Here is a 14,578-nt window from a genome sequence, read left to right as displayed (position 1 = left end):
GGAGAGGGAAGTGAAGAGGGTGAGAGGAAGCAGGGGGAGGTAAAGATAAGTAGGTGGAAGGGAATATCAAGAGTAACATATCAGAGAGGGATGAATATTGAGCGACGAGATGGAGAAGTAAGAGGCATTGACAGGAAAACAGTATGGTAAAGTAATGAACACGAGATGACAGAGTGGATGGAGATTAGACAAGAGAAATGAGAAGCCAGTGAAGGAGAATACAGGGAATAGCACATCATGGCATAAAGATGTTGGGGAAGAACGTGATAGAAAGGGTGCAGAGGAGAGTTTAGCATGAGGAATCCATTAACGCCAGTGATGAAAGGAAACAAATGTGGAGAAGGAGATGGAGGAAAGATTAGAAAAGCAAAAAGGAAGGTACGATAAACAGTGTTGAGAATCAGATTTCACACTGTTCCTTTAACACCCTCCTTCCTTTTTCTCCCAGACAACCTTTCAGTCTGATTTGTTAATGTTACCAAATATAAATACAAAAGGCGTGTCCCATTTTCCTAGGAACTGATCTAGTAATCTTATAAATAGAATCAATTGATGTCCTCACATGCCCTCTTTTACTGGACCAACAGTCCATAACACGAAGATAATCAGTTTACCATCACATACATAAAGAAAATATTTAAGAGGTTGTGGGCAATTTCCTCTGAGATGTGCATCCATCTGAGTGTTCTCAGGGAGGGGATTTAGCTCAGGAAGCCCAGTCAATATTGGTGACTAATCAACAGTGGGTGGTGGGGGAGTCATTAAGGACTGGGTGGGGACAAGATGGCTGATCCACCGCTCTGTATTTCCTTATGGGCCGGCTTTATGAATGACCTGTTGATTGTTGATTTAATGGAGTCTGGAGGGCCTGCGAAATGATAGATGCTGTTCTCCTGCTCTCCCAGGAGCCTGTGGTTGTGGCATTAATGTGGTTTACTCCGCAAGGCACAGCCCGAAGAAACACACCATGTCGACAGCTGTCGCAGCCACCTTATTAAGGTGATTAAATAAAAACAGTGGGAGCGGGGGCGGCCTTCTGGTTGGGTTGTTGGAGACTTTGAAGGCAGGCTATTGGAGTTTCTTTTTTTTCTTTTCTAAATGAATGTCATGTCACATATGCCCTAAAGTCACTCCCATAAGTAGAGAAATATAGGTTATCAGATGCATAGAAAAAATAAAACAGCGTGAAATTTGAAGTGGAATTAAAGTAATCTTATTGTGAGGGATTAAGAGATACAAAATATTCGACTTCAGGTAACTCTCACATCTGAACACATCTGGTCCAGAAAATGTTAAAACTGACACAGTTTTTCTTATTCTAGCTGCTTACCAAAACATATTCAAGTTACAGTTTTATGATGAATATGGGCTCAAAGTGCAGACTTTCACTTTTAAATTGAGGAAAATCACATCAAAATTAAAGGGTGTAAAACAATCTTTTCAGGGGCTGAAATGAGATCTAATGTTAATGTAAATACCTTCAAATTCAGTCGGCATTTTAAGCCAATAATATTATAAAATATATCTATATACTGATACGTGTAATTATAGAGATACACATTTAGATTTAAATTAATCTAACATGAATATGGTTGCTCTTATCTGCACCCTTAAAATGTGAGATGATGTTCTCAAGCCTTCTCTGAGAAAAACAGGATTTTAACTGTTTTTTTGTTTTTTTTTAGAGTAAAGGGCATATTTTTTATTCCACAAAAGGATGGCTCATGGATTCTCCAAGATGACATTTTTTTTTCCATGTCAGGCAAAGCTACAATTAATATGGCACATGTTAGCTGACAAAAATGTTCTAAATACCTCTTTGATTTCACAAACTAAGCCTCTGTCCATAGAACTTTACCAACACACCCAAAATGTTTCTGTAGATGTTGAGAGACCAAAAAAGACATCATGCCATATAACCCGTGTATTTTACTCACCACCATGCCAGTCTTGAGTAGCAGGTAGTGTACGGTCTGTGTGACATCAGCAGCGTGCATCAGGTTGTGGTAGGGGTTTTTGTGTTTGCTATATCCAACTTCTAAGGCTTCCACAAATGACACCACTGCAGAGATTGGGATCTGACACCAGACAAAACAACACCAAATGAGTTACAAACACCGCAAACAGTCAGAAGTCTCAACAATCCAGCTTGTGATTTAAATGATGACCGCATGCAGTCTAAATGTGTGCAGCATCTGAAATTGGTGTCATAAAATCATGCATCGTGAATCGTTTTGGCTACTGCAGACAATGATTACATATTCACATCAGCTTCATTGCCTGTGTCATTTACTACCAGATGCTGTCACTTCATGCGTATTGCTCATAGCTCGTAGATGTTGTGGAAAATGAGCAGCACAACTATCAAGAGAGATGAAGTGTGTCCAGGCTTCTTCATAAAATGATCATTGTGGAAATACAACAACATAATCTTATGTCTTAAACAACTGAAGAGAGTTTTCCTGTCAAATCAGGCACATTGAAGGTTCTTGTCTGTGCGTAAATATGACTTTTTTCTTTGTTTAACATGACATTGACAAAAGTGTATCAGCAACCAGTGGTGCAGTGTGTTATAATCTTTGGACTTTACCTTGAAGCGACTAATGAGGTCATATCTGGTGAGCAACTCATAGAATATGAATTTCAATGCGTGATCCCCGCTAGCCTCATTCAGAGCGAACACATCAAATGACCACTTGTCAACATTCTGTGTAGAAAAGAAAAAAGAGCGCATTTTCAAAACAAAATATACTTTTTAAAGGGTGGGTGCTGAGCCAGTTTCTAATTAATGTGCGTTCGTTTGTGTTTCTATTTTTATTTTTTGTTTCTGCTTTCATGTGTGCGCACACATTAATACCTTAAGCACAGATATGACAGACGCAGGGTAGCTGAGTCCCACCATATTGGAGGTACGTCGGTACATCCTGTTTGGATGAGATAAAAACATCAAATGCAGAGCACTGCTGAGTGTAAACACCAGAGGTTACCACACCAGCCCCAAACCACAGCCTGGAAGGTTCCCCACCATGACTAAACCTTCAGATCAACACAACTCAGTGTGAAACTATGCTAGAAAGGTTAAGTTGAGAGGAGGTAAATGCTGTTGAAAGTCATCTTTTTTCAGTGGAAAAGGTTTCCAGGCTTTAGCACACACAAGGGATAGAAAACATGTTTGTTTAACTCAGTCTCAAACTGCAAAACAGGACGTGTAATTTCCAAAGATATCATTGGAGTCATTGGATTTTGCTTCTGTGTTCCCCTATATATAAATCATTTGTGAAAAACAGGAAAATCTCATACAATGCCAGTATAGGTTTCCATTAAGATCTCTTGTAAAGGACTGGGCAACGTTAAGAAAAGTGCTGAACTTTATCAGGGAAGGTGGATATCCTTTTACATTTAAATAACCATGCAAAGATCAGACTGCACCACACTATTCCACCTTGTGACTCTCATCCTCCCTTTTCCAATCTTTTTTTTCTTTCATTGTACCAACAGAGTGCCCTCTGAAAAGACAGATTAAGTAAGATTATAGCTTACATGTTTGAGGCTTACTCATATAAACAAAAGCATGCTGCATGTTATTGTTTGATAAAGTACAGCCTTGGAGAGAGGGCCGTTTGTAACTCTCTGAATGATTGTGCTTAGCCAGGCTCACCAAGGCTGTGATGATATATTGTCAACTCAGGTGAAACTGCACTGAGCAGAGACTGCACACACTTCCAAATCAGAAATCTTCAAGGACCACATCAGTTTTTAAGCAACGTGATGCATTTTATAATTTTTGATTCCAGGCCACCAGTAGTTTTTGGCCACCAGCTTTGGTGCACACATACATTGATTTTAGACCTTTGACTTATTATCAGTTTACAATGACATCACCTAGTATGTCTGGAGAAATTAAAATACTTTATTCCCTGATTAAAACCTTCCCATCTGTGGAACATGGGGATGGTTTAGCATCAGTTTAATCCTCCTTTGTTACATCCTCTGGAGTCTTTGGAGGGCTTACCGTTTGAAAGAAAAATTAGTTTTGGTATATACCAGTGAATTCTTTGGACTGAGTCATACAGAAAGACAACAAACTTAAGCACATTCCCTCAGTGACCTCAAGTGACCAAACAATAGCTTCACGAAGAATAAAGGGAATGTTTTGGAGATGCCTGCTGAAAGTCCTGACCTTTAACCACTATAAAGGTTGTGGAGGTCTCTGAGGTAAGCAGATACCATAAGGAAACAAATCAATATCTTAAAGATAAAGTTGTAGAATTCAGAAGAATTGGCTAACCATTCCTCCTTGTGCAGGGCCGATTGATAGTTACTAGAAATCTTTAGTTGCAGGGAAGAGGGTATCACATTAGAAACTGAAAGTAAAGATTTAATAACTTTTTCTTTTTCATATATGTAAAATTAGATCATTTTCCTCAATAAATATATGACCAAATATAATATTTCTGTATCAAATTAGAGCAGTTCTAGGCTCCAAGGAATCAACATCATTTAAAAGTTCTCATAGTTCTATCTCATTAGTTTGAATTTATTCAGAATTACAGATACTTCTAGAGGGTTTCCAAATTTTCAAGCACCGCTGTGGTTACAACAATCGATCTATGGCAGTTTGTTTTTTCTACCTCCCTCTTGCCACTGAAATTCTTGTTTAGATTTTCTTTAGTAAGCTATACCACCAAATTGTCTTCCAATGGTGTTGTGCCTGCAATAAGAGTGTGCACTAAAATAAAAGCGGCAGAATGCACTTAAAGCAAACAAGTTACAAGACTCAACAGAATTTGTTTTCCCATCAAACAAAAATATACTCAATTGGTTTCAAAATGTCATTTATGTAATGATTTTAAAGTGTACTCATGGCCAAATCATTACAATGTGCAAAAGCCCTATCCTTGTTCATTTGTTATGCAGGAACAAATTAAAGGTGTTGACTGCTGTAGGCAACTCTAATTTGGGTTCCCAAGTGATGGATTGGCAACTTCAGAGGGTGTAAGTTAAATGTGACATTCCACATAAATAATTTAGGATCTGTGACGGCATGCTCTGTGGCTGTGAATATGTTTTTTGCATGTTGCACAATTTACCTCTCGACAAATATGCCAGCCTGAACAGCGTGGACGATGCTGCGGAAGCGAGGTTTTTCTTCATTTCGTCGCAACATCAGGCCCATCTGTCTGGTAAAGGTGGAGGCCAGCCAGTCCCGCACCTCCGAAGGCACTGACTCAGACTGGATGTCACTGAGCTCATCCTCTGTGTCCACCAATCGCCTGGAAGTAGGAACATGATAAGTACATGACAAAACATGCAGAGACTGAGGGGTAACTGAAATCTTCCACAGGGGATAAAACACAAATCCTAGACCTGCTCATCAAATATCACCTTTTATGTAATATTGAAACATCTCAGAAACACCAGAATCCTGAATACAAATCCAATTGTGTGAAATAATTCTCCATGACTATGCAGGTGTGAGGGATGAAAAGCAAAGTCTCTGAATTGAAAACATGTTCTTATGGCAAAGAGAAAGCATTCACATCCCAATGATGATGATGATGCTTCATGGATTCTGCACATGCTGGTTTGTCATCCTCAATCCTGGAGTGGTCAGGTCATCACTGACCCTAATCCGTTTGGATCTAGATGATGAGAGGTTTACATAATTCCATAAACCTGGTTATAGCTCAGATTCTGTCACTCCACTATTGACATTTCAATTATTTTCTAATCTTAACCATGTGTTATCAATATTTTGCCATGAGAACAATGTTTCCAGGACCTTTGCCAAGTTCCTTTTCATTTCTAACTTCAGTAGAAGGTCAGCAAGTTCACAAACAGTCTTTAAATGTGAGAACACAGTGAGAAACAGCCTGTTTTGTTTTGCTGTCTGTCATTAAAGATAAGGTCTTGTCAAGTGTACATACCATCTGCCCATGTTTGCCACGCAGACATTCGGTGGTGCAAAAATTAAGAAAACACGTATTAAGAAAGTTTATCAAAGAAAAAGTAGTGATACCACATAAAGAAAAAAAAACTTAACGAAAGTAACTAAAAGCTGTCAGGGTAGCTTTTAGGCTTAACCACATATAAACCTATATTAAATGAAACGTAATGGAAATAAGACCCAAATAATTTAAAAACAAAAGTTCATTTACACATCCAGCTGTTACAGAGCATCAATTCTGTTGAATTTGAGTGTTTCTGTGTTCTGACTGTGTTTTTGATCTCTACAAACTTCTGCAAAATATGTGGTTATTATGTACAATGTTTTAAATGGCTCCAGTCAGACATTGTCATATATGCAATAATGTGTAATGTGTGTGGGTTTTTTTTGCTTTTGGGAAGTCTTTGCACAACAGTTGGTCAGTTGGTGGTTTGGGAAACTTTGTGATGCTGAACTGATGGTCTGTAGCTGCTGCAATCAAGAGTCTTTGGGTGGTGCTCATAGACTGTATATAAGAGATGGATGAAACCATCCTGACATCACTTATTTGTTTGTAAAATGCAATTTTCAAAACAGTGTTTTTGGAGCAAGAAGCGACCATTTTGGACAAAATGGTTGAGGTGGAGAATGATACTTATATATGATAAATATATATATCCCTGAGGTCCAATATTCGTTTGATTTTGATATCCAGCATGGTGTCTTGGCTAATGACACCATGAAGTCTTGAGATAAAAACTGCGTATTCTATTAGAGTTGATAATGTTTTTTTGAATGGCAGAAAAATGTTAACAAAACAAAAATGCTATGGGGTCTTCACCCAGTGGCCATTAGCTGTATAGCACTAAAAGGCACTTCTTTGCTCACATCTCATTCCAGATGAGTTTGTCCCTCTTTATACACAGTCTATGGTGCCCGACCTGAAGGGTGTAGTATTTATCAGGACATAGAGCATGCTTGAAGAGTCTTGCAGGTTTTCGTTACTCTTGCAGCTGAAGATTGCAATGTAATTTTTTTAATTACATCCCCTAAACTTTGATTTCAGTTACCCTTTAAGCACAATAAAATGCTAACTTTTTATAAGGAATCCATCAATCTGTACTTCATTTGGCCAGAGAGCAAGGTTGAAACATACATTTGTTGAGAATGACATAAAAGTCACAATCAAGAGATTTATTTCAAATATCACATTCTCACAGTCTTTTACCAACTAAAATTATGACATTGAAAAGGCCTAAATTTGTGAATTTAATTATGTTGCCTTATCTTGTACTTAACAGATGTTCGGGTTGGCAAGCTACATGAACTTTATTCAACACCAATGTCATTACAGCATTCAGTCATGTTCTGGACAGTGACTCATGATCTGGGAGACAGTCCGACAAATACAATAGACCAGGACTACATTGTAAAGCATGATGGGAGTATCTCAAATACAAAGCCAACGATAACATGGCTTTTGAGTTAAAGCTTCCCTGTCGATACACAATATCAATCTAGTTATAGATTGGAGCATCTTTTATGTATTGTCTCAAAATATGGTTAACCATGACTGTTATCAATCAGTATTGTTCCTCACAATATTTTCTTTGTGCCGTGTGGAGGGAGGCGAGTTACTGTCTTTCAATTAATGCTGCTCAAGTTCTGGGTTGAACATTATGTTGAACAACAATTCTCACATGGGTGAGTCTGTGTGACCAAGAAGAGACAGAAAAATGTTCGAACCATTTGCCATACTAACTGCAGTCATCAATTTTGCAAAGTCTGGCAATCATGAGTGCTGCACTGTTGTTCACAATAAATGAAACAAGTCAAAAGTTTTTTTTTTTTTTACCTTGTTTCCTCGATGTAAACGGATTCCAGCACAGAAGCTGCATACTCAAGGTTTTTCTTGAGGTCCGTGAGGGAAGCCTCTCCTCTCTCCAGTTGTTTCACCAGACATCGTAATCTAAAACAGAGATCCAGGAGTCATTGAAAAAATGAGATTACACCCTTCTCTCTTTGACATGATAAATAATTCTGATACTGGATTAATCTTTTCTGAGTTGTTGCTTGACTAGCAAACTACTCATCTTGTTCTTTTTTTCTCCTTTTCTTATTTTTTTATTATTATTGTTGTCAAATTGTGAACTGACAGGGGCTGGTTAATACAAGTATGTTCTTTGTTAAACAAACATTTTGGCTCAAAAAGTTAATTTACATATTCTCACTTCCATAAATCACTAAAAAGGAACAATGCTATCTTTCTAGTCCAGCGCAGTTCTGAACTTTGCTTCAGTCAAATAGTCTTTGTTGCTTTGTAAGGTTCCTAAATGAAAGAAATTACCCCGAAGTATCCAAGTGGTAGCTTTGATGAAAGCTGGTTGATTCTTAAATGCTAAGAAAAGGAGCTTCAGTGCTTTTTCTCCATCCAGTAATTCCATCCAGTAAAGTACAAACAACATGAGGGAAAATCAGCGTTGTCACATCGGAGTTGACATTATTGTCAATTCTATCATTTAACAAGCCACAAATTCCACATAAGGAGGGAGGAGGGTTGGTTGGACGTTGCTACCTTCAACCATAGGCCTGTATGAGATGTGAGACTGTTCCATGAATAACACAATAACATCTTACTGAAAAACTTTTCTTTCTTCCTCTTTGAATTAAGGCAATAACATCTACTTTAGTAGAATTAGAAAAACAAGCGTGGTTTGACCTGAAATATATTCTTTTTCACAACGCGACTGTACTATTTTACAGGTTGCCATGGTTACATTACGACAAAGCTTTGTAATTTCCTGGTTGGCTTTCGGCTGTAACATCACTTGGTTAGGCTTAGAAATGGATAATGGTTAGTGGTAAAAAAAACATTAATTTTACCAGGTGAAATGAATGTCATGGATGCCATTTTTACCGTTCGTATGCAGATGCACTCACAATTATTAAGGATCGCTTATTTCTGAATTACCAACCAAGACAATGAAGTAATATTTCACATTATATATTATTTTACAAATATAATTTGTATGATAAAATGTTTATCAGACAATGTGATGAGCACAGAGTGGCTAAAGTTTTTGTGGAGGATTTTCTAAATAGATGGTTTCACTACTGCAGACCCACATCACAACAAAGTGTGGTTGGATTCTCATTCCAGCACAGCTGTCTTTTCCTATCGCTGACAATACTCTTCTAACATCTTGAGATGAGAGTGCTTAGAAAAAGACAATAGGATGTGATTTATTTGACTCTTCAACCATTTCCACGGGTGCAAGGTCAGCCTTTCTCCAAAAAGGAATTCTGATTTTTCAGGTGAAATCAAAAACATTAAAAAAAACAAACTGCATTCCATCCTTGAACATGTACAGCTGCGCAGTGTAGGTACTTTACACACTGGATCACTACGTAGACACTTAATCAGAAGTGAGCAATCGTTGACATTTTTAGTTCTACCTGTGCTTTTCCAGCTCTGACAAGTAAAAATGTCTGCCGTTTAAAAGCTTTTTCTCTTCCAAAAATCGCACTTATTTGGTGTCTACTGGCTCTGCTTTGACTCGGCTGAATATTTTGGCTATTTTGAATATCTGTAATATTTCAAATCCATGTTCTCTTACTACATGGCTTTTGACAAGATTAACAACTATTCATTAAACTAGGTTAGTGTAACTTATTTTACCCTTTACTGGTTGGGTCCCATTTTATCAGATTTTGAGTACTGCAACAATCATTTCTAAAGTAAATTTTATGACTTTTCATTACTTTATTGTAATAGAAACTTGTAAACAGTTGGCACTACAAAGAAATGCTCTGCCTTGATGAAGAGTTTTAATAAGCTAAAAATACAAGATGTGACAACATTATGTGGCTCATAATGTGTCACGATATCATAAGTGTAAAATCACTGAAAAAGTGGAACAAAATCTTCTTTGTATTAAATATATATATTTTTTAAAAATATTCTCAAACCTTAAAGCTCCAAAACAGTAATAAAGAGACTACTTCAATTTTGCACATTTCCACCTCGTACAGTGCCACCTGCTACTGTGCCGTAGGTCGTACTCTCACTTTCACAGTGACTGCCCAGAGAGGCTTCAGTCTGCTGAATTATTAAAAAGAGCAGTGGGATACTTCCTCATCGTTCACATTCCCTAAGAGCAGATGCAATTTCACTTTCCAAGTAAAAAAGGCTACCAAAGCTACCACTGTGTGTGAAAATATATCTCAGGATATATATTCCTTAACTTTTAGGACCAAAGTTGTGTTGCCTTTTTTTTGTATTCAGCATCTTTTACAAGAATCAGATTACATACATTTCTACATTCCACCATTCTTGCATACCTTTCAAATATTGAAAGAAACACTCAAAAGTCATATAGTGAGTAACTCATATTCATGAGTCACATAGCATGTAGTTAGTGTATATCTGTTAATCACGACATAATCTGGCTGCTTAATAATGTCAGGAGGGGAATTATGAAAATTCTGGCATTTTAGCTCCTTTGCAAAGCAACCACACAGTCACAATTTTCATGTCAATGCAAAAGAAGAGTTTAAACCAAAGCTAAACCAAAATTCTCTGAGACTGATTTTGATCACAGATGTAAGCCTACTACTCTGAGGTACCTGCTCATATGCATGCTAGCATGCTAATGTGCTCAAGTTTAGCATAATGTTTATCAACTCAGTTTTGTGAGTTAGCATGTTAAAAACTGCTATTTAGCACTAGACAAAGTACACCTGAGACTGATGGAAAAGTAGAATATTCTGCAGATAATTTGTCATGAAACAAATATTCTAAACCAAAAAATTTAACAAACTCATTTAGACTTGGAATCATAAACACCAACATGAAGAGTGTGGAGTGTGTCCGGAAGATATTAAAAAAGGAGATGTCTCAACTAATGATGCAAGAGGAACATTTAGGCAGCCAGTGAGATCCATTGCATGAAAAACACGAACAATTTCCAGGGAAAAACATCACATAGCTGTTGCATTGTGCCTCCTGCCAGTCCTTTGCATCTCTTTACTTCTCTTGTTTCATCTGTGTTCACATGCTAAATGATTTTATTCATATATTCTATTGTTTCTGCTGTCAGACATCAAACAAGTCTGAAATTGTGTTAAGAAGCGGCTTGTTAAGACCAAGGTTGTGTTTGGATTCTGCACTCCTTCGCTCCCTCTGTAGTTTTCATGATAAAGATGTGGGGTTTATGGGTTTGGGGTGCAAAACGACTTCAAAATTTTTGTACAAGATATTCACAATCATATGTCACACAAACAGAAGCTGGCGAAATCTGAGGCGACGAACTGCACAAGTTTATAGGTTTCGGTTGAAAACATGTTGTAATTAATATATCTCTTTCCATGACATGGACATAAATCTTCATAGAACAAATGTACCTGCCCATAATTTCATTTAAGTATTGCTGTAATCTCACAAGCACTGTCTATAGCTGTCGCTATATAATAATCTTCAATATATAAATAATGAATTTATATCACTCAGGCAAAACAAATAGATATTTCAAAACAATGCATGTAGATATTTTGAAAGCATCTAAACATCTAGCCCCTACATATTTTACAAACTTTTTTTTTCAAATCCTGTGACCCAGACAAAATAAGAAATGAGTCACTTTTCAGGTGAGATGTAGACATGCTGAACAGGTAACAAAATAACAAGCTGTAAATGTTAGCTAGCGTGCCAACCGTTGGCACTAGCATTACCACAGTTCATCAGTTCCATAGCTACTGGCTCAACGCTGCAATGCATGATGGTCCATGTCAAGAGGTGTAGTTTACATCTTATGTACACTACTTTGTGTGTATAATGTATAATGACGAGAATGTAGTGCACTGTATTGTGAATTAAATGTTTAATTCAAAATTTCAAACAGCAGTAGGAGAAAGCTGGTTGTGACAGAATGTCTTTGACATTTCCTTACAGTCCGAAGCTTCGTAATGTACCATAAGAACAACACTGTGAAGGTGAGAGAGATGTTCCGAAAATGAGGGAGAGATCTTGGTCTTGCAGGGCTCAAATGGGGATCTTTATCTCAAACAATGCTCAATTTGTTGCCAGTCTTGTGTTGAATGAATGAATAAATTAACAAATAAAATTAAAAAAAAATAGATAAATGGCCCCTGTGGGTGTCTGAAAAGTAGTTATATCTGGCAACAAAATGGCCAAGTTGGCAACACGATGTGTCAAGTATTCTCTTTCTACTGTATGCCACAACATCATCAGTTGTGAATTTGTTTTTCACCGCAGAAGAAAATGTGTGATGGTGTTTGAAAAGTGTGAATTGCGTGAGTTTCGCGCTCAGTGCATGATACTTCAGAGCCCTGCACACTTGTTGTAAAAGTGGAAGTCAGGGGATCACTCTGCTTGTTTGAATACATCGTCTAGAGATCCTGTGAAAAATATACAAAACCTGGTGCCATTTACTGAGTAGCGATTTTCAGTGATAAAATGTCCTAAACTGAATAAAAAGAGGGATCACCAAACTCATTGTTATGTAACCTCAAGAGGGAAATCCATCTCCTAATTCTTCTACTTTTCACTCAGCCAAAACCATAAAAAAAAATCTAATTTGTGTTTCCAGTAGCAAGGTTTAATCCTCTGAAGAATAAGAATCAGTGCACATGGTATTGTAAGACTATCCCTAAAGTCATGTGACCAGCCTAAAATAGGATTGTAAAAGACAAATGTTCTGATTATGAAAGATAGCAAAAGAATTTGCACCCTCAACATAAATCTCCTCATTTGACAATTACAACAGTTGCTTCACATGCTGATATCTCTCTAAGGGAAGGGACAGCTAGTTTAAGAATCAAAGGAAAATGAATGGATAAAGGCTAAGCTGCAACTCTAGAATCATTGTGCATGTGATTTGGATGGCACTAATGATGGTCATTAAGAACAGCTGTGTTCCAGTAACCTTCCCTGCTTGAACACAAAAACAGAGAAAATCCCTCCAAGAACACATTTTCACAGGCCACAATTCATTGCACATTCTTGACTTTTTTTCTGTGTTGGTCATTTGCTTTTACTTTGCATCTTTTAGAGCAGCAGTGCTGGTTTGCTGTACTTGTTTTCAAAGGCTATGTTGAAAAGAATAGAAAAATATAAAGCCCATAACCTTCTGTCGTGTCTCTTTGTCTGTCTAACAAATGTCCAATCAATTTTTTGCTCAATGAAAAAAGTATTTAGTAGATATTGCGCATGCAGGAAGGTCTTACATGGAGAATTAAGGTTTTTTTTTATGAGATGACGGAGGTAATAATTTAGAAATATAATGTTTTACATCGCAAGATGCTAGGCAACATTTGATGCCTAGCATTAAATCCACAAATGATCCATTGACAAATTAACTTGGTTGAGGCAGAGCACTATTAAACCATGTTTTCAAAAAGTGGAGGGACAAACTGGTGATGAGCTGAGTGCCGATATGTATTGTAAATGTCTGCCAGCTGAAAAAAATATATACTTAGGCTACTTCACTGCTCTCTTTACCCATGGAGAAAACATGCTAGGTCAATATCAGAGGTAAGGGCCAAAGTAACTCCTGGGCACAGAGCCAACTGAAATATTCAGTCCAAGACGATGAAAAGCAAGGATTGTGGATGAACAGCCATGTAATCTGCTTTGGCAGAACACTTGACCGTGAACTAATTTTCTCAATTTATTTTTATGAACTACAACAAAACAGCGTAATATGAAATCAAAATAAGTTTTCACCAGTGCGCAGCTGTAAAGACAACCTTTTTTACAGATGTGACTCTATCTTTGTCTTCATTAAATATGCATGTTCTTCGATTATGTTAAATTGACTTTAAGAAAGTATTTGGCATCGAGACACGTTCAGTGCAGCAGTCCATCCATCCATCCATCCATCCATCCATCATCTTCTGCTTCTCGGGGGTCGAGTCGCGGGGGCAGCAGCCTGAGCAGAGAAACACAGACGTCCCTGTCCCCGGCCACTTCCTCCAGCTCTTCTGGGGGGACCCCGAGGCTTTCCCAGGCCAGCCGAGAAACATGGTTTCTCCAACGTGTCCTGGGTCTTCCCCGGGGCCTCCTCCCAGTGGGACGGGCCCGGAACACCTCACCGGGGAGGCGTCCAGGAGGCATCCTAACCAGATGCCCGAGCCACCTCATCTGACTCCTCTCGATGCAGAGGAGCAGCGGTTCTACTTCTACTCCCGGATGACCGAGCTTCTCACCCTATCTCTAAGGGAGAGCCCAGACACCCTGCGGAGGAAACTCATTTCGGCCACTTGTATTCACGATCTCGTTCTTTCGGTCCCTACCCACAGCTCGTGACCATAGGTGAGAGTAGGAACATAGATTGACCGGTAAATCGAGAGCTTCGCCTTCTGGCTCAGCTCCTTCTTCAGCACGACGGGCCGGTGCAGAGCCCGCATCACTGCAGACGCCGCACCGATCCGCCTATCAATCTCCTGCTCCATTCGTCCCTCATTCGTGAACAAGACCCCGAGATACTTGAACTCCTCCACTTGGGGAAGGATCTCATTCCCGACCTGGAGAGGGCATTCCACCCTTTCCCGTGCAGCAGTGATACTGAATAATACCACAGCATCAACAAAAATATAAATGTAAAGTCTGGCTCTGGTGAGAAAATATGAACA

At 38.3% G+C, this 14,578-nt stretch overlaps 1 protein-coding gene across 7 annotated transcripts in view; it reads right to left on the bottom strand.

Annotated features, from left to right (window-relative positions):
* Positions 1-14,578, bottom strand: part of pde1cb (phosphodiesterase 1C, calmodulin-dependent b) — a 126,134-nt gene that overhangs the window by 17,681 nt on the left and 93,875 nt on the right. For all 7 annotated transcript variants that reach the window (XM_075483105.1, XM_075483106.1, XM_075483103.1 and 4 more), the window contains 5 exons: positions 7,782-7,895; positions 5,091-5,273; positions 2,858-2,924; positions 2,591-2,707; positions 1,938-2,078 (listed from right to left, as the gene is read on the bottom strand). In XM_075483105.1, coding sequence (XP_075339220.1) covers positions 1,938-2,078; positions 2,591-2,707; positions 2,858-2,924; positions 5,091-5,273; positions 7,782-7,895 — 622 coding nt within the window. The remainder of the gene's footprint in view (positions 1-1,937; positions 2,079-2,590; positions 2,708-2,857; positions 2,925-5,090; positions 5,274-7,781; positions 7,896-14,578) is intronic.

The sequence above is a fragment of the Odontesthes bonariensis genome, chromosome 14 (genome assembly GCF_027942865.1).
Source record: "Odontesthes bonariensis isolate fOdoBon6 chromosome 14, fOdoBon6.hap1, whole genome shotgun sequence".
Classification (NCBI taxonomy): Eukaryota; Metazoa; Chordata; class Actinopteri; order Atheriniformes; family Atherinopsidae; genus Odontesthes; species Odontesthes bonariensis.
The sequence above is the reverse complement of the archived record's forward strand: the minus strand, read 5'-3'. Positions and strand labels throughout refer to the sequence as shown.